The sequence below is a fragment of the Hemitrygon akajei genome, chromosome 11 (assembly GCF_048418815.1).
Source record: "Hemitrygon akajei chromosome 11, sHemAka1.3, whole genome shotgun sequence".
NCBI lineage: Eukaryota > Metazoa > Chordata > Chondrichthyes > Myliobatiformes > Dasyatidae > Hemitrygon > Hemitrygon akajei.
In genome coordinates this window covers 140,017,918-140,045,198 of record NC_133134.1, presented here as the reverse complement: position 1 = coordinate 140,045,198, position 27,281 = coordinate 140,017,918, and the positions used below count along the sequence as shown (strand labels likewise).

The 27,281-nt window shown below is 36.6% G+C and overlaps 1 protein-coding gene across 1 annotated transcript in view; it reads left to right on the top strand.

Moving 5' to 3' along the window:
• LOC140736072 (dnaJ homolog subfamily C member 5) overlaps nucleotides 1-25,612 on the top strand; it is a 48,918-nt gene extending 23,306 nt beyond the window's left edge. The window contains exons 2-5 of the mRNA XM_073061810.1: nucleotides 9,357-9,473; nucleotides 11,199-11,412; nucleotides 13,956-14,130; nucleotides 20,762-25,612. Coding sequence (XP_072917911.1) covers nucleotides 9,367-9,473; nucleotides 11,199-11,412; nucleotides 13,956-14,130; nucleotides 20,762-20,853 — 588 coding nt within the window. The 5' untranslated portion in view covers nucleotides 9,357-9,366 and the 3' untranslated portion in view covers nucleotides 20,854-25,612. The remainder of the gene's footprint in view (nucleotides 1-9,356; nucleotides 9,474-11,198; nucleotides 11,413-13,955; nucleotides 14,131-20,761) is intronic.
• Nucleotides 25,613-27,281: the final 1,669 nt, after the last annotated feature.

Below are 27,281 nucleotides of genomic sequence, written 5' to 3'. Positions count from 1 at the left end.
AGTCCATAGGTTGTATTGGAGTAGTTCAGTGAAGGGGCGATTGAAGTTGCCGCCCCACCCCATCCCGATTAGCTCAGGAGTTTGATGGCTGAGGGGTAATAACTGTCCCTGAACCTGGTGGTGTGGATCCTCCATCTCCTGTGCCTGATGATGGATGCAGCTCTCCTGCTACAGTGCTCTTTGTAGGTGTGCTCAATTGTGGGGAGAGGTTTATCCATAATGGGCTGGTTTGTATCTTCTACTTTTTGTAGGCTTTTCCATTCAAGGGCATTGGCGTTTCTCTACCTGGCTGTGATGCAACCAGTCAATATACTCTCCACCAAAAATCTATAGGAGTTTGTCAAGTTTTATATGCCATACTGAATCTTTGTAAACTTCTAACGAAGTACAGCAGCTGCCTTGGGTTTCATCATAATTGCACTTGCATGCTGAGCCCAGGACAGATCCTTTGGAATGTCAATAGTGAGTAATTTAAAGTTGCTGCTCCCTCCACCTCTGATTTCCCTGATAATGACTGGCTCATGGGCCTCAAGTTTCCTCCTGAAGTCAATAATCAGCTCCTTGGTCTTGCTAATATTGAGCAAGAGGTTGCTGTTTTCAATCTCCCTCTATGCTGCTTTGGCAACATACTTGAATTTGCCAACATTGGAGGTGTTGTCAGCAAATTTAAATATGGCATTGGAGCTGTGCTTAGCCTTTATAAGTGTAAAGTGAAAAGAGCGGGGAGTGAAAAACAGCCTTGTGGTTCATTTGTGCTGATGGAGATTGTGGAGAAGATGTTGCTAATCAGAACTGGATCCAATTACATGAGGTATGGAGGCCAAGGTTTTGAAGCTTATTGATTAGTTTTGAGAGGATGATTGTACTGAATGCTGATCTGCAGTTGACAAGAGCATTCTGATGTATGCATCGTTCCTGTCCAGTGGTCCAGGGTTGAATGAAGAGTTAATGTGATGGTATCTGTAGTGGACCTGTTATGCCAATAGGCAAACTAGAGCAGATCCAAATTGCTCCTCCAGCAGAAGTTGATATGTTTCATCATCACCCTCTCAAAGCACTTCCTCACAGTAGATGTAAGTCCTATTGGATGATAGTCTGAGCTAGGTTACCATGTTCTTAGACACTGATATAATTGAAGCTTGCTTGAAATGGGTGAGTACCTCAAATTCTGAATAAAAGGTTAAAGGTGTTGGTGAATACTCCAGTCAGTTGATCAGCACAGGCCTTAGTACTCAGCCAGATACCCCATTTGGTCCTGATGCTTTCTGTGGATTCACCCTCCTAAAGAATTATCCCACATCACCCTAGGACAAGGTCACTGGGGGGGTGGGGGGGGAAGTATGTGAAGGTTCCTTTCTGTTTTCACTGTCAAATTGAGCATAGAAATGAGCTAATGTGGGAGTGAAGCTTTGTCAGCTATATCATTTGGTTTCACTTTGTAAGAGGTAATAGCATTTGAGCCCTGTGCACGCACACAATAATCCTTTGTATGTATTTGGATGCATGCAGGACAGCAGAGTGGTATACCTGAGCTGCAGTCTCACAGCTCCAGAGGCTCAATCCTAACATCTGGTGATATCTTTCTGAAGTTTCCATGTTCATTCTATGACTGTGTACATTCATTATGCTGCTACCATTTCTTCCCATGTCCCAAGGAAATTGTGGTTGGTGGATTTGCAAATGCAAGTTGCCTCTGGTGCAGGTTGCTATAGAATCTGGGTGAGCCGATGAGAATATTGGAAGAATAAATCAGATTAAGATAAATGTTCTGTTTGAGCTGTATGCTGCTCTAACTTGGACAATCTTTCTTACTATCCACAACATTATCAACATTTTCATTTGCAAACTTCCTTGTCATACCTCCTGTATTCATTTCCAAGACTTTCATATAATACAAATGAAGGCCCATGACCTGATCCCAGTAGTAGACCACAGGGCAGACTTTCCCAACAGAAAAGTATCCTTCCACCATTACCCTCTGCTTCCAAGCACCGCATCAATTGTGGATCGGTTTAGTTTCCTTGCCCAGATTGCCCATGTGCTTAATCTTCTAGATTAGCCAACCATACAGAAATTCGTCAAATGCCTTCCTAAGGTTAATTATAGGTGATGTCTTCCACCCTACTTTTATCAGTTTTCTTCACTACTCTTCAAAAATCTGTCATAGTAGTGAGGTAGAATTGCCATCTACATAAAGTCATGCTCAATATCCCTGAGCAGCTCCTATCTTTCAAAAGGTGTACGAATTGTATCCCTTGGAAATTTCTTCTGTAATTTTCCTATAGTTCATTGACCTGTGGTTACCTGGCTTATGCCTGCTACCTTTAAACAAAGAAACAACGTTAACTATCCACCAACTTTCTTGCATCACCCTACAGCTAATAAAAACAGAAAAACCTTGCAGAGGCCCCAGCTATTTGTGCAGATGCTAGAACGCATGAGCAATGCATACAATGCTGGTGGAACTCAGCAAAGGAAGAGATAGCTGGGAAGTTGGGCTGCATCTATGGATGGAAGTGAATAGTGAACATTTTAGGTAAAAACCCTTCATCAGGATGAAGGGCCTCTGACTTTTTATTCCTCTATAGATGCTGCCTGACTTGCTCAGGTGTCTCTTCCATTGCATTTTGTAGCAATCTGGGATAGATTTCATTTGGCCTGAGGGATTTACCAACATTTCTGCATCCCATGACATCTTAACATCTTTCTTTATATTGGTATACTCCAAATTATCTACATCTCCTTATAATCACTATCTTCCCTCCCAACCTCTACTTCCCTTTTCTTGCAGGATTGCTCCCTATGCCTCTCCCTTGTCCAGTCACCCCTCCCCACTGATCTCCCTCCTAGTATTTATCCTTGCAGGCAGAACAAATGTCATACCTACCACTTGCCAGATCCTTTTATTCAAATCAGTCACAACACACCCCCCACCCCATCCCTTGCCCACTAATCCAAGATCTAAGTTTGGTGATCAATTGTACCCCTTTCCGTAACAGTATTGAAATTTACAGAATTATGGTCACCATCCTAAAGTAACACTTTCATTACCTACCCAGTTCAATTTCCAAAGATGAGGATGACTACTGCCTCATCTCTAGTTGGAGTCTCTAAATATTGACTCAAAAATGCTCCTTGGAGGCAATTAACAAATTTTGCCTCTATTCTTCTAATTCCAGCCAGCTACTTTGAGGCCAATAACACAAGTAAAGTGATCATACCTCTCATTGTTAAGTTCTATCTGTATGGCCTCATTGGATGATTCCTCCAAAATGTCGTCTCAAAGTAGAGCTGTGAATTCTCCTTGAGCAACATGATTTCCTCTTCCCTATAAAGTATGAAACTTTATAACTACAGAACATTAAGTTGACAGTCCCTGCCTCAGTGAGGTTTCTGCAATTGCTAAACATAGTTATAAGTGCTGATCCATGCTCTAAGCTCACTTGAACTCCCTGTGAAATTCCATACATGAATATAAATTCATTTGAGCCTGGCACCCTTCTTATGCTCCCTGACTTGCATCATTTATCTATATTTTTCTTTCTACCTGCTGCACTTACTGTTTCCTAATCCCCTGACAAATCAGTTTAAACCCTCCCACGTAGCATGAGCTAACTTTAATAACTAATAACCAAAGATATTGGTTCTGTCTTGTTTAAGTTCAGCCTATCTTGAACTAGTTCCAGCTACCCCAGAAGTGATCCTGATGTTCCAACCACATAAAGCCCTCTGCACCAACAGCTTAGCCACACATTTGACTATCCTATTCTTTCCTTCTGTAACACGTACTGTGTAACCCAAAGAGTACATCGTTAGAGGTCCTGCTTTTAACCCACCTATAGTTAATTTGGATAGCCTTATTTCATTATGTTGCTCTTTTTAAAAAATTTGTTCTGCCACTGTTTTCCCCACGTAATACTCTATTAGCCAGATCTTTGGTATTTGCTTAACCTATGTATGTCCTCTTCCCAGCTTGCTTTGCTTTGCTACATTGTAGTCATCAACAATTTTAACATCCATGCTTTTAGATTATTTATATAAGTGGCAAAAGTTGAGCTACAGTATCTGATCCATTAAAACTCTTAGTTGAGCAAATTGCTAATACCATATCGTTGGTGAATGTAACTTTCCAGTTTCTCCCTCCCTGCTAATTTGTAACTTGCAGCTTTTTTTTGCATGTTATTTCTTTACTCTGCAGTGAAGCAGCTATTTCTTGCATGTTGTAGTCTCCATAGTGAAGCAAAAGCACCTTACATTTATTTACTTGTCTTTAACTTCCAACTTCTTTGTGTAGATCGTTATTAAAATTTATTTGATTATCTATTTTTGTGCTCTATTTTTTTCTTTCCAAATTAATGTTTTGGTTATTCTGTGTATTTTTATTCTACCCAGTTTTTTAATCTTCCACCCTTGTTTCTTTCCCTCCTTTGTTTGGTAACATTACTAACTGTCCTGTAGTTTCTTGCTTGTTGGCTATTCTGACAGCATTCGTCAAACCAATTGCCTCTACCTCAAGAAGGACAAAGGCAGCAGATATAATAGGAAGACTATAGTAAGATGTAAACTGGAGGGAAAATCATCCCAATGTGGAAATATGTTGTTGGTCAAAATCTGGAAATTCATTCCAGTAACATGTGATATTACCTTCACCAGAAGACCTCTAATGCTTCAGGAAGTTGGTACTGAGGTCATTAGTTAATCTTCTCATTGTATAATACCAGCTGTATCTCAGCTTGCCCTTCGGTTGCCTCTAGAGTATGCTCCTCTAGTAAATTATTGTGAAAATAGTACAAACTCGCCTTGGCTACCCTTCCTCGGGATTTTCTTTTCCCAGTCTATACTTAGATTAAAATTCCTGTTGATTATTCGCTTGCATTTCTGATAAGCTCTATTCTTGCTTTATGCTTCACCCAACCCTGTGTTTACTATTAGGGAGAGCCAGAACACCATCCTTGCCTTTGTGTATTTTTGTATCCATCCAGATGTTTGTGCATTCTGGTTTGCTAAACATGGGTCCGTCCTCTCCATTGGACCATCATTAATTACAGACCCACTTCTCCCTCTAATTTCCACTAAATTTATCAAACATTTCTAAGGGTTATATACTCTCAAAATTGATAAATTTATGTGGTCCTGTAGCTATTCTCTGTAATGGTTATTCAATCATATATTCTCTACTTGTCCATGTTTTGAATGTTGCATGCATTTAGATACAGAACTATTAATCTTTAATTTTCTTCCCTCTCTCTTTCATTCCCAGGAATGAAAGGTTTAATATAGATGAGCACATGATGGCTCTGGGCCTGTACTTGGTAGAGTGTAGAAGAATGGGGGGGGGGGGGGGGTGCGGGGTGGAGAGAGAAGAGAGAAGATCTCATTTGAAATCTATTGAATATTGGACATGGCGAGGATGTTTCCTATAGTTCAGGGAGTCTCGGACCAGAGGGCACAACCTCAGAGTAGAAGAACTTCCCTTTTAGAATGGGCGAGGAAGAATTTCTTTAGCCAGGGATTATGAATCTGTGGAATATATTGCCACTGACTGCTGTGGAGGCCAAGTCACTGGGTGTGTTTAAAGCAGAGGTTGATAGGTTCTTGATTAGTGAGTGTCAAAGGTTATGGGGAGAAGGTAGGAAAACGAGGTTGAGTGGATTATGAAATAAACCCTGATTGAATGACTGAGCAGATTTGATGGGCAGAATAGCCTAATTCTTGTGATCCGAGCTGCTGATTGAAATTTGAACTCTTCCTTCCTATCAACTGTTCATCATTCTCCTTTTTTTGTCTTCATTCTTTGATTTACCGCATCATTTCAACTTTATTTGCTTATCCTATTTAGTTTAAGATTCTTTCTTCTTCCCTAGTTTGCTGTGACACCAGCCCCTGCATGGTTCAGATATAGTTTGCCCCACTTTCTGTAATAAAGGTACCAATGCTGAAGTGATAAGTTTATATATTTTCTGCTTGCTTTTTGGTGATAATGCTATACTTGCCTGTCACTCATTGTTTCCTACTTTGAGTGCTTAAAATTAGTACCCAATAGCTTTTCAGTAGGCTGCAGTTGCAGATGATGATGATAGTGGGGGTTTGATTATTGCATGTTTAAAAAATATTATTAATGCCTTTAGTTCTAATTATAGGTAAGCTTGTTCTATTTTAAGTCATTCCAACTGGATTACAGTTAAACAATGAAGTGTGTATATGCTGAGAGTTTAACTAATTGCAAGGTAAAGGTTTCAAGAAAAGCAAACAGTGTTAGTCTTTTTCGTTTTTAAAGGCTTCCTTGGCAATTTTTATTGTTAATCCAGTGTTGTCATGTATTGGGGGTGGGGGGTAGAAGAATGGTCCATTATTGCATCTATAGCAAGCAATGAACAATACATTTAACTATAAATTTTCTGAGCTTTCTTGATGCTATGTTCGTTCTGTTTTCTGGCCTTTGGTCAACTTTTAGTTCTTGCCAGTTTACTAACCCAACACCCCCCCCCCCCCCCCACACACACACATTTTGTTCACTGTAATTATAATAATCTTTAATAGATTTCAGCATCTCCCCCAACACTGATGTTAGGCTAACTGACTTTATTTTGTCTAAGGTACCAACTACTGCTTTCACTATTTTCATAGCCGCCTTATTCAAAACCTAAGGATACAGATAACTATGCAAGTCAAAGCTGTCCTGGATGACCTGGAAGGTGAAAGTTGAGGGTCCATAGTGGTAGTTCTATGCAGCATTTCCATCTGCAGACACATTCCTCTCTTCTGCCTCTGGTAAACTTTCTCGCTTAGTATTTCTTTCACATTACAGTATACTCATTCTCACTTTGGGAAATTTCAGGTTCTTCACTTTCTCAAGGTGCAGCTTCAAATTTTCATTGAGATACTGGTGGGGAAAAAACTCTGAAAACAACTGCCTAGCAGTTAAAAGTAGCCACATTATAGCAACTTTTATATGGTTTGAACTTGCAATTCTGCTGTTAATTCTAAACACTACTTGTTTAGAGTTGCCCTGCTTCCTTATTGTCTGCAGGCCCTTTAATGATCTGATGCCTGTGTGTGAGCCATGATTTGCTCAATCAAGAACTACATTTGTTCTATTCATTCAAATCATTGCATGTTATAGATTTTGCCCCTGGGATTTGATTGTTGAAAGCATCGCCTCCATTTCTCGGCTGCTGCAACCCTGCTGAGTATTATCTCTTTGGCAGCTCAATTGGAAAATGAGCCACTTAATGGCTGCTGCAAGCTCTATAATAGCATACAGTATGTTTATCCTTTATTTCTGTATTATTGAATACCAATAATGAGGATAGCGATTTGCCATGTTTTTAAGTTTTCCATCTTTTGTCAATCTGCTTTAATGCAAGAGCCCTAATTAGAAGCTGTCATTAGAAGTTAAACAGTGTGTTTAACAGAGTTCAGCTTGTGTTGCATCTTTGTTGCTGGATCTGGCATTTACCTTAAATTGGCTAAAGGATATTTCCTCCACTTTTTGCCTTTCAAAAAAAAACACTGTGCCTGATGCCTGAATTGAATGGACCATGTAGCCTTTAATTTGTAACTTCTGTGTTGTACCTGAAGTTGAATCCTGTGTTATGTTCTTTTAGGTTCATAGGTTCATTTATTATCAGTGTTCTCTGGGTAGCCATGAAACCAAGAAAGAAAAGCAGTACGATCATCAACCCCAAATCACAACCCTTCCCGCACAAAAAATGAACTAAAACAGAATAGGTACATCAATCCCCAAATCCCTCCTCCCTGCACAAAAACGGAACAGGGCCATTACCACCCAAATCCCTCCTCCCACACAAAACGACAAACAAAATGGAACAGGCACATCAACCCTCAAATCCCCCTCCCTGCACAAAAAAGACAATAAATAGTGTAAAAAAAAAAAATTTAGGCAACTAATAGAAAGGTAACAAATGATGATGTATTGTGAATATTTAATCCAGTCTGTTCTTGGTATTTAAAGCTGAGAACCATTCTTAGTTTGGGAAAGGTGGAAGGGGTAGGGAGGTTTATTTTGTTTCTGGACAGGAGTAAAAATGTGGCAAGTGTGATTGTATTTCAGTGCTGATGGGAGTACAATTGCAAAATTGCCTTGTTTATTACTAATGATCATGGCTTATTGGAGCTTTGGTTTGGACCATCTAATTTTTTGTGATGAGTTTCTACTAGTTTGTGAATTTAACAGGAACACAGCAGATGTGAAATATTCCAGACTGGAAGCTGCTATGTAACTCTAGTTGAAGACAAATTTAGATTAATTTACTTCCAGTTAGATTAAAATGAAAATCTTAGTTGCAATTGTGATAAATCACACTAGACTAGGTTTATAAGTTGAGGATGCTAGTTAACTAATAATGGTGAGTTTTTTTTAAAAGTATATTTATCTATGCTGTACTTCTGCTAGAAAGAATTTGGGTTGAATTGCGTCTACACTCGGTGCAGATAAATATCCAGTGAATGGCATATCTGAAGGCAAAATACCTTGTTAATGACAGATCAAAGGAGAATGGCCAGACTGATTCAAGCTGACAGGAAAGTGACAGTAACTCAAATGGCCTCGCATTACAACAGTAGTGTACAGAAGAGCATCTGTGAACATACAGCACATTGGATGGGCTACCACAGCAGAAGACCGCAACATATAATCATTGACCACTGTATTAAATACAGGAGGTGTTTAATAAAATGGCCACTGAATGTGCATCTGTGAAAACAAAAATTAGTGAACAATTGGCCTTTATCAATAACAGCTTGTTTTATGAACATTACTAAACATCAGACTGTTTCATTGGAGTATTGGCAAATATATTTCCGATAGTGAAGTGAGATGTTGATAATATTCTAAGCTCTATTTTACTTAGCATTTCATAAGAAAAGGTAAGGGTGTGATAAGGAGAAATTTAGTGATGGGATTTGAGTATGTGGGTTTGACAGCAGAAGCACAGTTATCCATAGAATTATTTTAAATCTGGCATTCAGGAGACCAAAAATTGATGAATCGGATATACCAGAAAATGATGAAATGAGGAACAATCTGAAAATGTGTTGTTACTATAAAGATGAGCATGAATTTAAGATATTCAAGAGCTTTAGAGTAGCAAGATTGATGCAAGGCTCTTTGTAAGAGTATGGAGAAGTTTGACCTAGTACTTGAGAGCTGTAAACCAAACATGGATGAAGATGTTGTGTAACTAGTAGTTTTTACACTGATATAATTTGATTGCCTATATCTAAACATTTATGATCTTCTGCTGTAGAAAACAATGTTACTTTGATCAATTCTGTGCTGAAAAGCAACAGCTGGGTATCTCATTATCACATTGTTTTTTTTCTTGCCTCCTTAGTTTGTGCAATATGGGCGACCAAAGGCAACGTTCACTATCCACCTCAGGAGAATCACTGTACATTGTTCTGGGACTTGACAAAAATGCTTCACCAGAGGACATTAAAAAGTCATATAGGTAATTTCTGTTGTGAAATGTTGTCATTATTAAACATAACACCAGAGGGAGCCATTTGTTCACATGTAGGTCTGTCTGTTTTAGAAATCATTCTGTTCCACATACTTTGAACTGGAATGAAATATGAAATTGCATTGGGTGAATTTTTGAAGTACTGTTGTACTAAAGTTGTAGAATGTGAACATATTTAGAGTTTTGGACTTCAGTGAGACATTTTTGCATGCTTTCTCTTGCAAAATTTCTGCCACTCCCTTGTCCAGCTCAGATGATGAGGTATACATTACTGCAGCTGCAAATAAAATTTTTCAGTTATAATAAAGGTACAGCTAAAGCAATTCTGTCAACTTGAATAGTTCTATTATTTATTTTTCCTAAGAAACCTACAAATTGAAAATGCTTGCTCATTTCTGATAAATAAAGAAGCCCAAGGAAAAACAGCCTCTCTAATACTTTGTTTCAATTTTGTCTTTAGTATAATTTAGAAACTAAAGAACCATATATAATTTACTGAAGCAAATGGAAAATGTTTTTTGGAAACATGTTTGTCTTCCTCTTTCCCAGAGAAGGCAAACTCAAATGTTAATTTCTTACAGGCCTTTTTATGTTGTAACCATTTTAGTATCTGTGAATGAATATTAACTGCCTAATAGCAGAAAAATGGCAAATCAATCACCAGTTAACTTTATTCCTTGTGGTTTTGCAACTCTAATCACTAAGAAGACCTCACCAAATGCTTTATAATCTCGCCTTATCATTTTAACCTCCAACTTTACTTCTACATCTGTCCTTGTGATTAGAGGATGACAGTGGGTAGCAGAGCTCACCCTGATGTCTTTCAACTGCACACCCTTAGCACGCTGCCCACCCACCTGCATCTACTTAAAAAGAAAAAGGTATCAATTCATGGATAAGATCCTTAACTCATTCTGGCCCTAAATACTTCATAGTACAGAGATAGCCTTTTCTCTTTCTAATTATATACCATTAACTTGAAACTTAATAACGCCAATTTTTAAGACTAAATAATTTTGTATCTTCCCATCCTCACTAGTCGTAATGCTACTGCCATCAGTCCTCCATATCAAATGCTCAAAAACATCATTTCTAATCTTTGGTAGTTTCCATTTCCCATTCTCAGCAAATACTTACTTTCTCCTTGGATCTATTCCACAAGCTTCTACAGTCACAAGCTTTTACAGTCCTCGTTGTATAAAACTTCATTCTTTTTTCCATTCCATTTCTTCAGCCCTTTATTGGAAACTTGCTTTCAACCATTTAAGCCAGTGCTTTCTAGAATTTTCACTCTGCTCCTCTCAATACTCATCCCTTTGACAGGCTGTGAGTCATCATTAATGCTTCCTTTGTTAATTCATTTTAATTTTCACCTTCAGAAAACGCAAAATGCTTTTGTTCAAAAGCATTATGAATGCAAGTTAATGTTTTTCTGATTGCAAATGCCACAGGACCCTGACATTACCCTTTCCAGTGTGATCTACTATATACTGTGTGATCTACTGGATAGTAACAATTTCAACAGAATCTTTACCAAAGATACCTACAATGCCATGCAAAATTAGGTATTTTGAAGTAGTATTCCTAAAGGAATCCTTGACATTACACTTCAGTCTATAATGCACTTTGACAACAACTTTGTAATAAAGTGACAATTTTGAGCATTCATTAAAAGGTAAGACTAAATTCTAACATTGTTTCCTTTACATATAGAAAACTTGCATTAAAGTACCACCCTGACAAGAATCCAGATAATCCTGAAGCTTCAGAGAAATTTAAAGAGATAAACAATGCACATGCAATTCTGACTGATGCCACAAAGCGGAATATTTATGATAAGTACGGATCGTTGGGTCTCTACGTGGCAGAGCAGTTTGGCGAGGAGAATGTAAATACATACTTTGTCTTGTCCAGCTGGTGGGCAAAGGTGAGAATTTCTAACAGTACTGATGTATTTACCTGAAGTAAATTAGTTTCAATAATTTCATGATTATTAGACAAGTGATTCATGAATTACTAAGGTAACAGTATGTGCATGAATAGGAACATAACCAGAAGAGTCAAGGGCAGTGTTTCTTATGATACATTAGACTTGCCTGCCCTTAAAGACAAAATTCAGTCATAATTTTAAGGGGTTAGGAGAATTCTCTTGCTTTAACCTGTTTTGATAAAGGATCTTAAAAATATAGTGTAAAGATCATTTTTTTAAGTCTGCCTGACATGTCTATCATCTAAAGATCTCCTGCTTCCAAATTTTAAATTTATGCAGTCAGAAATTTAATGCTTTTAACTTCTACAAGTTAATTTGAGACTGGATATTGGAATTTGTCAGTTTGTAAACATTTTGTGCTGTCAGTCACATCTCCATTTTCCTCCACTCAGTACAAGTTCAACACTTTTGCTGTCTGCTATGCTGGTTGGCATTTGTTAACAAAATATCTTGTTTACATCAAGCAGTTACTCATATAATCTTTACTAAAATAGAATGACTGTCCTTCATTTCTAAATGTTAATTTTTGGGCTTGTAGTCCATATTTATTCCCACCCAGTACTTTACAAAAAACATTAAGTCTTAAGCTTGTGGAAAATATGTATTTAAAAAGCATGTGAACTGAACACCAGCATACTGATTTGTTAATGTACTATTCCCATGTAGTTATTCTCTCCCAAAGGTATGTAGATACAGCCTTGCCTAAGTTTTCTAACTGTGGTTTTGGTAGCCTTTTCACAAACATGGATCTCCAAAGCTATCACTTGTAGTTGGGTACTTTTTAAATTGTTTGGAATATGATCTTGATTATTTTGCCTCCTGTCCCATTCCATAGTACCATTACTACTGCAAAAGATGATAACGCTCTATAGTTGTATGTGTTTCTTCCAAATTTCTGGTCAGTGTTGATAGTGGAGGGATCCAGTAATATAATTCCTGTGAAATCAATTGAATTGGCTGAAAACTGGTATATTTTTATAGTGTGTATCTCAAGAGGAAGCAAAGAATTGTCCACTTAGTACTTTCTGTTGGAGATTATTTGTGAAAGCCTCAACTTTAGCAATAGTCTTGGTGGTACAAATATTGAAGATGATATCCTTGAATCCATCTCATCTCTTTAGCTGCTAAATTGCACAATTCCACTCCTGACTAGATGTGACAGGATTGCAGAGATGTTATCTGATCTGTTGGTTGTGTAATTCTTCAACTTGCATGCTATTTTTCTGTGTTCTTGATTTTATTTGCTTGGTGCAACTCCCAGCATGTCTTACTGCATTTCTCACTGAAGAACAGGATTTATTATAATTGTAAGTTAAAGGATGTAATATCCCAAGATGATATGGGTTGGAAGTAGAAGGTAAATATCTTCACTGTGCTATTTGATTCTCCTTGTTCTGTTTACTATTTTAGCTGGTTTTCTACTGGCCTCTCCCCAATTCCTACCACCTTTTCTCTAAGAAACAGCAATGTACACTTAGTGTCCAGAAGTGAAACCTGGTGTGGTCTTCTGCTGCTGTATCCCATCTCACTTCAAGGTTCATGTTATGCATTTAGAGGCGCTCTTCTGCTCACCACTGTTATAATATGTGGCTTTTCAAGTTACTGTTGCCTTGCTTTGAGCTTGAACCCATTGGCCATTCTTCTGACCTTCCTCATTAATGAGGTTTTCATCGATTTATTTATTTTTTTGTTTTTCACACTGTTCTCCAGAGACTGTGAAAATCGCAGGAGGTTTGCAGTTTCTGAAATACTCAAATTGCCCTGTCTGGCACCCCAACGATCATTTCACAGTCAATGTCACTTGAATCACAATTTGTCCCAATTCTGATGTTTGGTCAGAATGACTGGACCTCTTGATCATATCTGCATGCTTGTATGTGTAGAGCTACTGCCACACGATTGGCTGATTATTAGGTACACTTGCATGTTAGTGCAAATATCTAGTGCCCACTGAGTGTTGATATAGTAATAGAGCACAGGAACAGGCACTTCAGACTGACTGGTCCATGGCAACCAAGATGTCCATCTAGGCCAGCCCCATTTGTCCAAGTTTGGTCCATATCCCTCTAAAGTAAACCATTCTAATTCTTGTACCTTTTTGGAGGTGCTTTTAAATGTTAATATACTGCACCTGTCTCAACCACTTCCTCTGGCAGTAAATTCTATATACAGAGCATCCTCTGGGATACAGAATTGTCTGTCAGGTTACTGTTTAAATTTCTCCCCTTCCCATACCCTCAGCTTAAACCTATGCCTTCTAGTTTTTGAAATCCCTAACCTGGGGGAGCAGGTATCTAGTCACAGCTTTTCAATTGTTTTGTTTAGTTTCTTAATGTGATTCTAAATACGCATGTTGCATTATATATGAAATATGTCAAATCATTGCTCCATAGGAACATTTGATTAGCATTTTATTATTGAAAGTCTATTTGAATGGAGTCTGCCACTATTAATGACAAAGGATTTTTTAAAATTTTCAGGCATTGTTTGTCTTCTGTGGAGTGATTACTGGTTGTTACTTCTGCTGCTGCCTCTGCTGTTGCTGTAACTGCTGCTGTGGGAAGTGTAAACCAAAGCCTCCTGAAGGAGAAGAACAAGAATATTATGTGTCTCCAGAGGATCTGGAGGCACAGCTACAATCAGACATGGAAAAAGGTAAATAGAATCTATAACTTGCATCACATCAGATGCAGTCTTTCTGTAAATGAAAGAGCTTAATTCTGGCATTTTTAAAAAAATACTGGATTATTACAAAAGTTAAAACACTTAAGCGATAAGACTAACTGATTTTAAGCAACAAATTATATCGATGCAGACTTTACAACCTGCAGCACACTAATGGTTCTTGGCACTGAATTTGAAAAAGATCTCATGACCTTGATGACAGTAGTTCTTTTGTTAAACTACACATGTGGAACACTAGCCCAACAGTGTCTCTACTTTCTGTGAAGGCTGAGAGGATGTATCAAGAACATCCTGAGCAGCTGCATCACGGCCTGGTTTGGGAATTGCACTGTCTCGGATCACAAGACTCTACAGCAGATAGTGAGGTCAGCTGAGAAGATCATCGGGGTCTTTCTTCCCCTATTACAGACATTTACACCACACGCTGCACCCGCAAAGCTAACAGTATTGTGAAGGACCTCACACCCTTCATACAAGCTCTTCTCCCTCCTGTCATCTGGCAAAAGGTACTGAAGTATTCGGGCTCTCATGACCAGTCTGTGCAACAGTTTCTCCCCCCAAGCCATCAGACTCCTCAATACTCAGACATCTACATCATTTATTATTATATTGTACTTTGTCCTCTACTATGCCTGTTGTCTTGTTTATTAATTATTGTACTGCCCTGCACTGTTTTGTGCACTTTATGTAGTCCTGTGCAGGTCTGTAGTCTAGTGCAGTTTTTGTTGTTTTATGTAGTCTACTTTTGTTTCATGTAGCACCAGGGTCCTGGAGGAATGTTGTTTCATTTTTAGTGTTTACTGTACCAGCAGTTTATGGTCGAAATGACAATAGACTTGATTTGACTTTGTGTATAACTGCATTTTTTTGTGGAGGCCAGAGCAAGCTGTGCTTATGAAATGATTGGAAGAATTGTGACACTAAGTAAAGCTATGCTGCCAATCTTTGGCTGTCAACCTCTTAGTTTTCAATGTTTTAAACATTAAAACAGTCATAAACTTCCCAAAAAAATTATCATATGCTTCAGCAATTAATTTTTCCTAACTTGCACATTTTATTGTTTGTGTCCCACTCAATTCATTTCTGGTGTCCAATATTAACTCTGATTTGCGAAAGTTATCAAATCTAACACTTTTACTGCAAGTTTTCCTCTGCTTATTAGATGTCACTAAACAAGCATTTTAACTTTCCGTAATAGATTTTGATGACATTACTGTTCCAAATCTAAATATCCCAAAGATGGTATATTTAATTATACTAACTTCTGTTGAACCATCATGAGTGGAGGAAGGGCAAACACAGTGTAGGTTTATCATAAATATTGCATGAGGGTATGTTAAACTATATTGCTAAAAGAACGCAGGTAATATTCCTTTGGGACTGCTCCATTTTGATAACTTCTCCATGTACCAAAACTCCAAGTTTGACCTTGTTGATTGAAAGTGTGAAAATTTGTAATGAGACTAGAGCATTTAACATGGGCTCACTTTTAACATTTAAGAAAAACTTGGACAGGTACATGGATGAGAGGTGTTTGAAGGGATATGGTCCAGGTGCAGGTCAGTGGGACTAGGCAGAAAAATGGTTCAGCACAGCCAAGAAGGGCCGAAAGGACCTGTTTCTGTGCTGTAATGTTCTATGGTTCTATGCCACTGACGCAAGTTATAGAAATTGAAGCTCAAGTTATTTATTGATTTCAGTGTTTTTAGAGTTTCAAGGAAATGTATTTGAGACTAATTTCTCTAATTTGAGTGTTAAATTCATCATATCTTAATGTAAATAATGAAGTCCAGTTTCCATGAGTCTTTTGTTGTATTTGCATCTTGAATATAGAGATTTTCCAAACTTCAGGATGCTGGCAATGCCCAAGAAGAAGTGAGCATTTTGAATATTTAAGACCATAATTGAAATGAATGACATATTGCCATAAAATAAATCCATAAAGTTATAGAAGATGGAACCAGGACCTTCTACCTAGTGGATGCATAAAAAAATTCCTTTGTTTTGCACTTGCTTTCTAAAACCTTATAATGACAAGTTCCTATCTTGAATTGTGCAGACCATCTGAGAACAGTTGGATCAATGCATCTTTCAGTACTTTAGCAGCTGCTGTCTCTTAAGCAGTCATTCGTAAACACTTAAGTCTAATAATGTCATTCTGCATCTGGTGCCTTTAAAAGAGAACTTGGTACAGAGTCCTAATGTATACACCTCACTTGTCATTTTTACGTCTTCACATTAGAATTGTACTTGAGGCACAGATTAATTGTGTTTAGCCTTATTTCTATAATTGTGGATATCTAGTGAAAGCTTGATATAATCAAGATATAATCTTTCATAATCACTCTCCTTCATAATCTAATCATCATCATCAGGTGCAATGCCCATTTTGAGCTTTGACTGCCATGGCCCATGCACTCCTGTTTTGGGTCAAGTGGATCAATTCATTGGTATTCATTTCCAGTTCTCTGGCTGCTGTCTCCATCATCACTTGTCTTTGCTTTCCTCTGTTTTCTTCCCTTCAATCTTTCATATAATTACTGTGCATTCTAACTCTTCTTTCCTAATCACGTGTCCAATGAAGTTGCGTTGCCTTTTCATGATCTCCTACATTATTTCTCTTTTTGTGCTTGCTCTGTTCATGACATTCTTGTTAGATATTCGTTTCGTCCATGATATTCTTTGTATCCTCCTTTAAAAAGAAACCACATCTCTCTGCTGCTTCAATTTGTTTCCCCATGTTACTATATATTGTTCAACATTCTGAGCCTTATGAGTGGATAAATGTAACATTTCAGTACTCTGAGGTGGGTTGTCATGCGTAGTTTAGTGTTGATCAGTATACTTTTTATTCTCATAAAGGTGTCTTTTGCCATTCCTATTCTTCTTTTGTTGTCCATGTCGCACCTGCCATCTGATGTCACCCAGATGGGACTCATTTTGAATTCATTTTAAGCACAACAAATTTAGCTGTTTCTGGTTGCACTAATTCAGAAGCAATTATCATCTTGTTGAGTCTCAAATTAATACTAAAGTTCATTTGTTCATATATAATACAACAATTTGTAATGCTTTCTACATGCCATTTTCTATCAGATAATTCTCTATTAAGTAACAGTTCAGTCTAGTAGGGGATTCAATATTCTTGTCATTGGAAGTATAAACAATGTGGTGGCAAGTCTATGGCACGCACAAAAATTGTTGGCACGCAGCATGCAATGCTGCCCCTCAATTCATTAAACCCAACCCATAAATTTTAAAAAAACAATGTTCGTATACACTCAAATGAAGCAGTGAATGAGTTTTTTCACAAACCAAGGTGGGTAGATATTTTCACAGGAAATGTCTTGTATTAGCTTCAACCCGCTAGTTGGTTGTAGGAACGCAGGATATTGGATGATAGAGTTTTAAGTCCTCGTGGGCCTGGTGTACACTGTTTTGATAGCAAAGTTACTATAATTATTTAGAAATGTTAATTTTCCAATTGCCTTTTTAAAAGATTAACATTAATTTTTAAACCATTTTTATTTTAATCTGTCGCTGTTATACTTTTGTTAATAGCAAAACAATGAATTCACTTAAATACACAACAGGACTCATCCTATTTTTTTGTTTCCCCTTGAAGTCCATAATTATTGTTACTAATTCATTAATCAGTGATAATCTATGTTCAAAATTACCATGGAATTACAGGAGTTTTTTGGGCACGCATTCTCAAAAACATTCGTCACTCCAGTGTAGATAGTTGACCTGTCATGTCATCTGGAGTAGTTTTCTAGAAACACATATTATGGAATCAGCCAGACAATGGAATATTTTACCCTTCATGCCCTCCACTATTTTGACAACTTCCAACTCCCTGGCCCTGACCACCCATCTTTAGCATACACATGTTGTACACCTCTTTCCCATCTGGAAGATCGTGGAGCTCTCCATTTCTTACTGGAACAAAGACCCAATCTACTCTCCTCTACTAATGCTCTTGGCATCTGTGAGGACTTGTTCTTGTCTTCAAAACTTCAATTTCAATTCCTCCTGCTTTCTACAAATCAAAGATGTATCTGAGTATTCATACAGGCTGTTTGAATTCAGACTCTTAAATTCAGACCACTTTTGACATGTGTCTCCATCACAAGAGATAACTAGTCCGCCAGTTATCTACTATTACACACTGACTCACAGTTACCATGACTACACCTCAGTCTACTGCTCCTTTCCCTTCCTCTTTCCTCTCTGTCACATTGGCTCTCAAAATGATACATTCCAATTTAGGAATTCTAACTGTCCTCATTTGTCTGGAAATGTGGCTTCCCTGCTAACTTGGATGTCTGCTCTCTCTACTTCTCTTCCCCCGCCACCCCGGTAGTTAGTTTCCTCCATCCTCTTTCACCTCACTAGCATTCATATCCTTTATAATCTCTGCCATCTATAAGAGGATTCCACCACCAGTCACATCTTCTTCCTATTTCTCCATGAGACCTGGTTCACTCATTTCTTCTGCAACCATCCATATTCCCTGTACTTTCCCCTGGGACTGTAGGAGGTACACCCCTTGTCCCTGCACCACCTTCCTCAACACCATCTCCAGATGATCCAACCTTGTTTGTTGCATTTGGTGCCCATTGATACCTCTGCATCACTGAGATCATGCATTGACTAGGCAATCATTTTAAGAGCTTCTGCGTTCTGTCTGCAGTGATCAACTTGAGTTTCTGGTTATTTGAACTCTTGTTCCTATTCCCATACCAACCTGCCCTCTCCCTTTGTCATTGTGAGGTCAAATGCCTCACTAGAAGAACCAGTGCCTCATATTTCATGTGCGTAGACTACAGCCCAATGGTTTGAAAATTGAATTTGCCATTTTCATGTAACCTATATCTGCTGCATCCTTTACTCATCTTTCCATTTCCCTCAGCTAGATTCACCACTGTCCCCTATCTGACCAATGCCCACACACTATCCACCTGGGTTTCTTCTACCTTGGCTTCCCTTCACTGGTTCTGCTTTATCACCTTCCAGTTTTCATCTATACCTTCTTCCTACCTGTCTGCAACTGTTTTTTTTAACTTGTTTCCACCAACTACCCAACAACTCCTATATCAAAACTTCCCCCATTTGGCACCTTCTATTCAACATCTGCCCCTCCCACTACACCTGGTTCCTCTAATCACCCACCAGCTCCTGTCTAGCTCCTTTCCCCTCCATACTGCTAGTCTTCCCACCTTTTATTCTGCCCTGATGTAGGGTCAACCAAAATGTTGACCATCCCTTTGTCTTCACAGATGCTGCTTGAACTGAGTTCCTCCAGCAGTTTTTTCTTTTCCCTACTACCTTCAGAATATTTGATCTCGTGTCTCCAAGGCTATACTGTATCTGAAACTGTATAATGCTATGTGTTTAATAAATTATCCTGAGCTAAAAGATCTTGGAGGTAATAATCATAGCATGGTAGAATTTAGCATTAATTTTCAAAATCAGAAACTTGGATTTCAAACAACATTGTTAAACTTTAAGGGGATTTACAGAAATGAGAGAGTTGGCAGACTTCAATTGGACAACTAGATTAGCAGGTAAGATCATGAACCAGCTGAGGAAGCCATTTAAGGAGAAAGTTATACCTTCAATTGAAACAAGGTTCCTATGGTGTAAACGCTGGGAAGATGTTTTCCTTCAAAATAACATATTTCCCCTTTAAGAGTGGAATGAGGTAGAATTTCTCTCAAAAGGTTGGATCTCTGACATTCCTTGACCCAGAAAGCAGTGAAGGCTGAATATTTGAATGTATTCAAAGCTGAAAGATTTTCAGTCATTCGGGTTATTGAGGGTTGTAGGGGTAGGTTGAGAAAATAAACTTGAAGGCAGAGCATTCTTAATTGTATTAAATGATGGAGGAGGCTCAAGTTAAAATGGTGTATTCCCCTAACTAATGGGAGCAACTTACCTAGAGAAAAGTTATCATAATGTTTGGTATATAATTAATTATCAGGGTATGGATTTTTCTGGTTAAATTTACTTTAGATTTGGCTATCTAGCATGTCTAACTTGCTCCTAATAACTTGGTCTAGATTTTTCTGCATTTCATATTGGGGATCACTTGCTTTCCTTGGTAACTTGCTGTTTAAATTGTATTTTCCCCATGGCTAAAAGAGAATGCTGGTCCAGGCAAGACTATAAACTGTATTGACAGGTTATTCAGGGAAATGAGAGTATTGATTCATCCATGTGGTTTATGTTCCTTTGCAAAACTCTTTAAACTGTTACCATGTCCAAATGTGAAAGTGGACTTTATTAAAAGTAAACCTGAGTGTTCGCTTGTTTCCCATTTGTATGCATCAATAATTTTCCCTTTTATTGGTGAGAGTATTTTTAATGTATAAACAAAATTTGGTTTTGTTTTACTTGTTTTAAATATTTTAAATGGCTAATTTGAACCAAAATTGTCCTGCTTTTGAATTAAGTGTAATATGCAAAATAATATGTTACATTATTTTGATTCACAATGTGCAAAATCAAGAAAGGTTACATTTGTGAAATTTTAAAGACTCATTTAACCAAATCATATTTATTCTCTCTTCCTTCCCCTTAACCCCATTACCTCCAGAGGGAGATGGAACAATTGTGGTGCAGCCAACAACAGCCACAGAAACAACCCAGCTCACCAGTGACAGTCACCCCAGCTATCACACTGAATGATTTAATTTAACCAAGTTTGCTCTTGTAATTAAAAAAAATATTTACAGTTCATTTCAGCACTGGGATAGTTAAAGCTATAGATAGAACTTTCACAAGATTTTCTGCCAAGGTGAGAGCAGTCACCAACATTGAGAAGGCCACCTTCCCTTATCTTGCCTTTTGCCACTGTAAATTAACTTTGTTAAGTACTGTAGTGAACAGTATTTAAAACCATTTGACACTTTTATTTTATTTACATAATATAATGTGTGAATGGAATGATGTCATGTAATTGTATGAAAATAGAAACAGTGCACATAAACTACCACATAAATATGACTAGAAATTCAGTGCTTGTCACGCTGACCTGTAGTTTTATTGGCTTTTGTAGAATGTTGCCAATAATGAGTTTGTTTATAGTGCATTTTTATATAGGGAGCAGGTAAATATGGTCAGCTTTGTCTTTGTCATTTATGACATGTTTTGTGCTTGAGGTCAAAGGAATTTTGTTGTGCGATCATATGGTGTACACAACTTGAATCAATGCATTATCTACCCAAATGAAAGGGGTTTTTGGTTGTTCTGAAAATCAGACGCAGCTCAGTTACTGTGCATTGTATAATTCAATGTGGTATTTTGAGATTGTGTCCAACTGCCAGTTTTTGACATCCATCTAACATTAAATTGGGAGGAAAACACCCTCCAATGTGGAGTTCTTCATAGCTGTGCTACAGCAGTCTTGCAGAAATATCAAATTTAAATTTAAATGTTACAGTAAAATATTAAATATGGTGTTTCAAGTGATCAGTGGACCAGTGTAACCATTGTAAGAGATGCTGATATAGAATGGTTGTTTGTTTACACTTTGGTCATTTTCATTTTTAGAAAACTTTCTAAATCTGTATGTTTAGATCATGGTTCATAGCAAATGCAGATTGTGATGGCTCTTAGCAGGAGTACAATCACTTCTGTAACCAGTTATAACATAAGGTAGCAATTTGCCAAATGGTAACTACACTATTCTATATTAACTATTCTTCCCTCTCAAAATGAGAAATTTTTCCAAAATGTTTTAACTACTTCTGTTTGATCCTGTACAGTATGGAGATAGTGCCCCATTTTCTGCCTTCTGCAAAAGTCCTATGTTTGCCATTTTTAAAATGTAACCAAATTAATTATAGTGGCATGGTCAAAGAAAACTGGCCAGAATGCAGTACTAGAAGAAAATGTATAGGTAATTTTGACTAAAGAGCATATAATTTTAATTTGTGTTTAAAAAAAAATTGTCTTTATGGTGCTAGGCTTATTGTCATGGCAGTCTTGAGAGAACGGGGAATACTGGTTAGCTGAAATGCAGCATTATATCATGATTGAATTACCATCAAGCTGTGATAATGGAAAGCAAAGGTTCTAATATAAACTGGCAGTTTCAAAAATGGACCAATTTTTATTTTTAAAAGAAATGCATTAATAGTCCCTTCCCCTTTGTGCTTTTTTTGAAATTTATTTGCATGTTTGTTTCTTTGTAAAATGTTCAGTTCTTGGAGTTGAAACACTAACCTTGTTAGAATTATAATGTATTTGAGCATCTTGTATTGAGGGAAGATTATAGAGAGCTGTCTAAATGCTTTATAAAGTCATGAAGTTGCTATGTTAATCTGGTCAATTTTAGTTCAGTCTTGTTGGACTGCATGGTTCCTTACTGTTCCCATCAAATCACCTGCTAACATATATGTTGTGATCATGAGCCTTAATGTCCTTTTGAAAGAACAAATTGTAATTGAATATTCCTCAATCTTTGTTAATCAAATGTATTTTGAGAGGTTTTCCCAGTATGACCAAATCCCAATCTATCCACAATGGTGTAGCATTCTCTGATTGTTGGATTTGTGGCAAGCTGGGTAGGAATGGATAAGGTCACTAACAGATTTTCAGTCAGTATAAAGTGATGTGAATAGAATGATAGCAACTATTTGATAGCAAGAGGACAAATGCAGCTCAAATATTTAAGGTGTTGCAAATTTAATGTCAATTTTTGAAGGATTTGCATGTTTTTACTGAAAAACAACGGATAAATCATTGTTATCACACTGGATAGATGCTTGATTTATATAGAATATTAAATAGACAATCATTTGTGCTACAATTGGCACATTGGATGATGTGCTAATTAAATCTCACTGGTTTACTTAAGTTCATTTGTTACAAGTCCAAGTTTTATATTTTGAAGGATTCATTATTTTTTACATCTGCACTTGTATCATAAGAACTATATTTGGATGCCATTTTACAGCAAGAAAGCAGCCAAAATATTAATTATTTTCCTTTAATGTATCCTTAAATTTAAAATAATTCCTATAGGTGGGGAAAAATATAATTGTCTTTGACTCCTAGCCTCTTACCATGAATTGAATCTGACTTAACATCCAGTTTATTTAATTGGACATACTAATACCAAAAAATTTAAAAAGTAGTCTTGATATTTAGTCTTTCAACATAACTGCAAATTTTTTGGATTACTGAAACTGTTCTGCATGATAGTGCTGATTTAAAATTTTCTATGACTGACATCTGGATGAATACCATATTGAACTTGAGGAAATCAAAGGTAGTTTAGAGAAATTGTATCATGAATTTTATAATGCTGATTGGCCTAGCCAAATTGCTTTATGTTCTGAAGTGATACTCACAGTAAAAGGGCATTTGTGGGCATCACACATTGGAATTTAAAAATGGATATTGCCTAATTCAAGGAACACTTAACTGTAATTAATAATCAAGATCAGTAGAGGATTCACTTAACCTAGCACTTTCTGGCTTGTGGATAAGGATCTAAATCTTTCCTTAATTGATTATTCTACTGAATATATTACTTCCTTTCCTTTCCCCTTGCACTTCATTCGTTATCGCTTCAAATTTATTTTGCCATAAACAGTTGGCTGCAAACTCCAAAGATCTTTGGCTCCGCTGACTCCAAGATAAAACATGGTTTCTTTTTTCTTTGCTTCAGAAATGTTGAGGTAGTTGGGGCATGACAACTGACTAAACATATTTTACAAACCACTTCAGTTTCAAATGTCAGTGAACCATCAAAGCTGAATTGTGAATGCATTGTTTCCAAGATGCCCCCTCCCCCCCACAACCTTTACATACGTTCCTCGATGTTCTGATCTTTATCGTATTAAACTGGTATGGAAAGTGGAAATTTTTGTTATTGTTAACTTTAATAAAGAATTTAAACATAGAATTACATTTCTACCATAGCTTGGGTCATGTAATTTGTGTCTAGTAAGTTTGTCTGGTTAATAATACCTGTTCCAATAATGTTCAGATGTAATGTTAATGTAAACAATGTTTTGTTCTGTAATGAATCAGGATAACCACACAATATAGGAGTAATTTGAGTTTTGTTGAATAGTACCTCTTGCAAGTTATGTTCCATTTATATGGTTCATTTTGAGAGAAGTTTACATTTAGTATTATAGTTTAGTTTGAAATACAGCTTTAAAATAACTTTCTGGTACACTGAAGGAGTGCAATACTTCTAGTACTGTACAGTTGAGTACAAGATCCATAGAATATTGCAATATGTTTAAAGCATTCCCAGTCAACTAAATTGTATGTGTTGATGAGTGTTTGAATAAAGAGGGTAGGTGTCATCTATAGTTTTAGATTACCTGGCAATTCTGTTTCAGGTAATTGTAACTTAGTGGTAATTGTAAAACACAGTGGCTCAAGGTATTCAAATCCAAAGGATTTTTTTTTTTAAAAAAAAACCTGATTTCTCCAAAGGTCAACCAGTCATGTAATTTGCATGCTATTAAAATAATTGTTTATTTGATATATTTATGTTTAGTTGTCCATTATAAAAAACACCATATTTAGTTTTGATTTAATATCATTTCAATGTAATGACTACTACTGATTCTGCAGCACTAATGCTAAAATTAGAAATTGGGCTTCCCATTTTAAAACTGAATTATTCCGTTACAGTACAAGATAAATGGCCTATTTAATACATTTGCATTACTTTGACTAATTGAGGAAAAGCAGAACTAGATGAAGCTATTATTTCTGTTACATTAAATTATAATACTTTGTTACCCTGCTGCACTTACGAACTTCATGAAGCCTTTCAATCTCCAAGTCAGTTTGTGAAATGTTGTCTGTAAGTTTGACATACCAGGCTTTAAATTTGCTTGTCTAAATACAATAGAGATACCTTAACATAATTTTCAATTGTAATGCAATGTTGAATTTGCAACTACAGAAATGCTTTTCATCAATCAGTAATTTTTTGTTGTGCCAGTCATCAAATGAATTTGTACAATGATTTAGAAACTACTAAAATTGAATAATATTGCAATTAATTTAATGTACACTGCTTTCGCATGTTTCAGGAGTAACACTAAACAGACTGAATAACGAATTATTTGAAAGATTGTTGGATTTGGCTGCAGATAAAATATTGTAAAGCCAGAATGCAATGTGTGAACTGTCTTCAAAATTTGATAGATCCTTTAAAATTCAGATTATTGGTATAAAATTAGAAACAAACATTGTTATGCAATCTTTTTGGTATTCTTAAAAGGACCATAGTTAAAATTGTATGTAAGTAGATGTGGTTATGTTAACTACAGGACTTGAAGCCCATGGACTCCTGTATATAAAATAAACTGTAATGTTTTTAGCATGGTTATTTATGTACTGTATTGCTGAAAATCATTGGTAATTTATTGATTTGCAGTTGTAAAATAAATGTTTCCAATGCTTAAATCACTGACTGTGTAGCTTGTGTCATTTTCTGTATGAACCAATTCTAATTCTAAAATAGTTTAGTTATTATTTAACTTAAAAATTTAATTTAAATTTAATTTAAACTGCAGTTTAAAGCTTTGCAGATATCAGAAATATGAAATCAAAAGTCCAGAACATATTAAATGATCAGGCAGTACTTTTAGAAATTATTAACTTGAAATATTAACTCTCAGCACTTGCTGTTTGACCTGTTGAAGATTTACTGGATGTGGGTTTTGTTCGATTTCTAATTTATCATTTAGTCTACATGCAAATGCAGTAACTGTAGCAAATAACCTTTCATGGAAAGGTTCAAAGAATTACATTAGTTGCATTCTCTGAAATCAATTTGTAGGAAATTATCATAAATAATTATTCTGTATACTGAAATTACTTTCTATTTAACTATCTAAAATTCTAGGTTGGAAGTTGAATTGTCAATATTTATAGAGAATCTCTTTCAATATCGTTGTGTCCTGAAGGGTTGTTAAAATAGAAGATTGCCAGCCCCAAACAGTTTGCATTTGGTGATTGGGTTAACATGTTTCCTGATTGAATTTTGAATCATTCTAAGAGGCAAAATTCTGTATTTCTCTGGTCCCTACTGAAAACTCTTAAAAATAGATTATCCTTAGAAATTTGAGATTAAAATTAATAATTTAATGGCTAGAAAGTAACTATCTGATATAGATTTGGGCAGTTAGGTTGAGTTGTTCTCCAATTTTGGCAATTCACTTGCAGAAGTTTCTTCATTGTATGAGGCAGCATCATCAGTACGCTGTTAATAGTGGAGACTTCTGAATGCAATTGAATGTCAAAACAGTCTCTGGTACTGTGTCCTGCTCCAAATCTATTTATATTATCATTTGCATGGAAGGCAATATCCTACAAAGGTATTTAGATAGAAGGAAAAATCTGGATTTGCTATTGCCCACTAAATCTGATAATCTGGAATTTGTTCTGAAATCCTGAATATCCTTGGTATTAAATTTAATAAAAACATAATCCTGGCTAGAAACTAACTATAGTGGATAGAGTTTTAGGGATAGTTGTTTTATTGAATAGCCTGGTGATCTTGTTTAAAATGGAAAGAATCGTTATCTGTATAGATTGTGAGTAGGATGTGCAGTCAGCTGGGATTGCAGAGTGCTTGTATTTTTCAACTTGTTTTGACAAACTAAGTTTGCATGCTCACTACTTATTTGTTGGGGTATTAATAGCAGTCTGATAGTTCAGCAGAGGCTGATGGGTGCCAGATTAGCTTTATTTTGAAAAGATCATAATATTTCCAAACATGTTTGGGGCTAATCCAAATTTAGAATCATGTTTGCTGCTTCTTTCTGTGCTTGTAATTATGAACTACCAGATGACAGGTGATCAGAGAAAGCAAGTTAGTTGATTTCCTTCAGATCACAACCTGTTTTTAAAAGTTAATTTACAAAGCTCATTGGTTCCTCACAACACATGAAGATTTGTGTGAAAGCGTTTTTTTAAAAAAAAGGCCCTACATTATACAAATGCCTGAACCCTTTGCTGTTGATTTCATCATGAGTTAAAATCTACTCCTAAAGCAGGACTGATGAAGATCTAAAACCAGTAAGCTGCAAGTCATGGATAAAATGTTGTTCCCTTGCGACATGAATGGAAGTAAC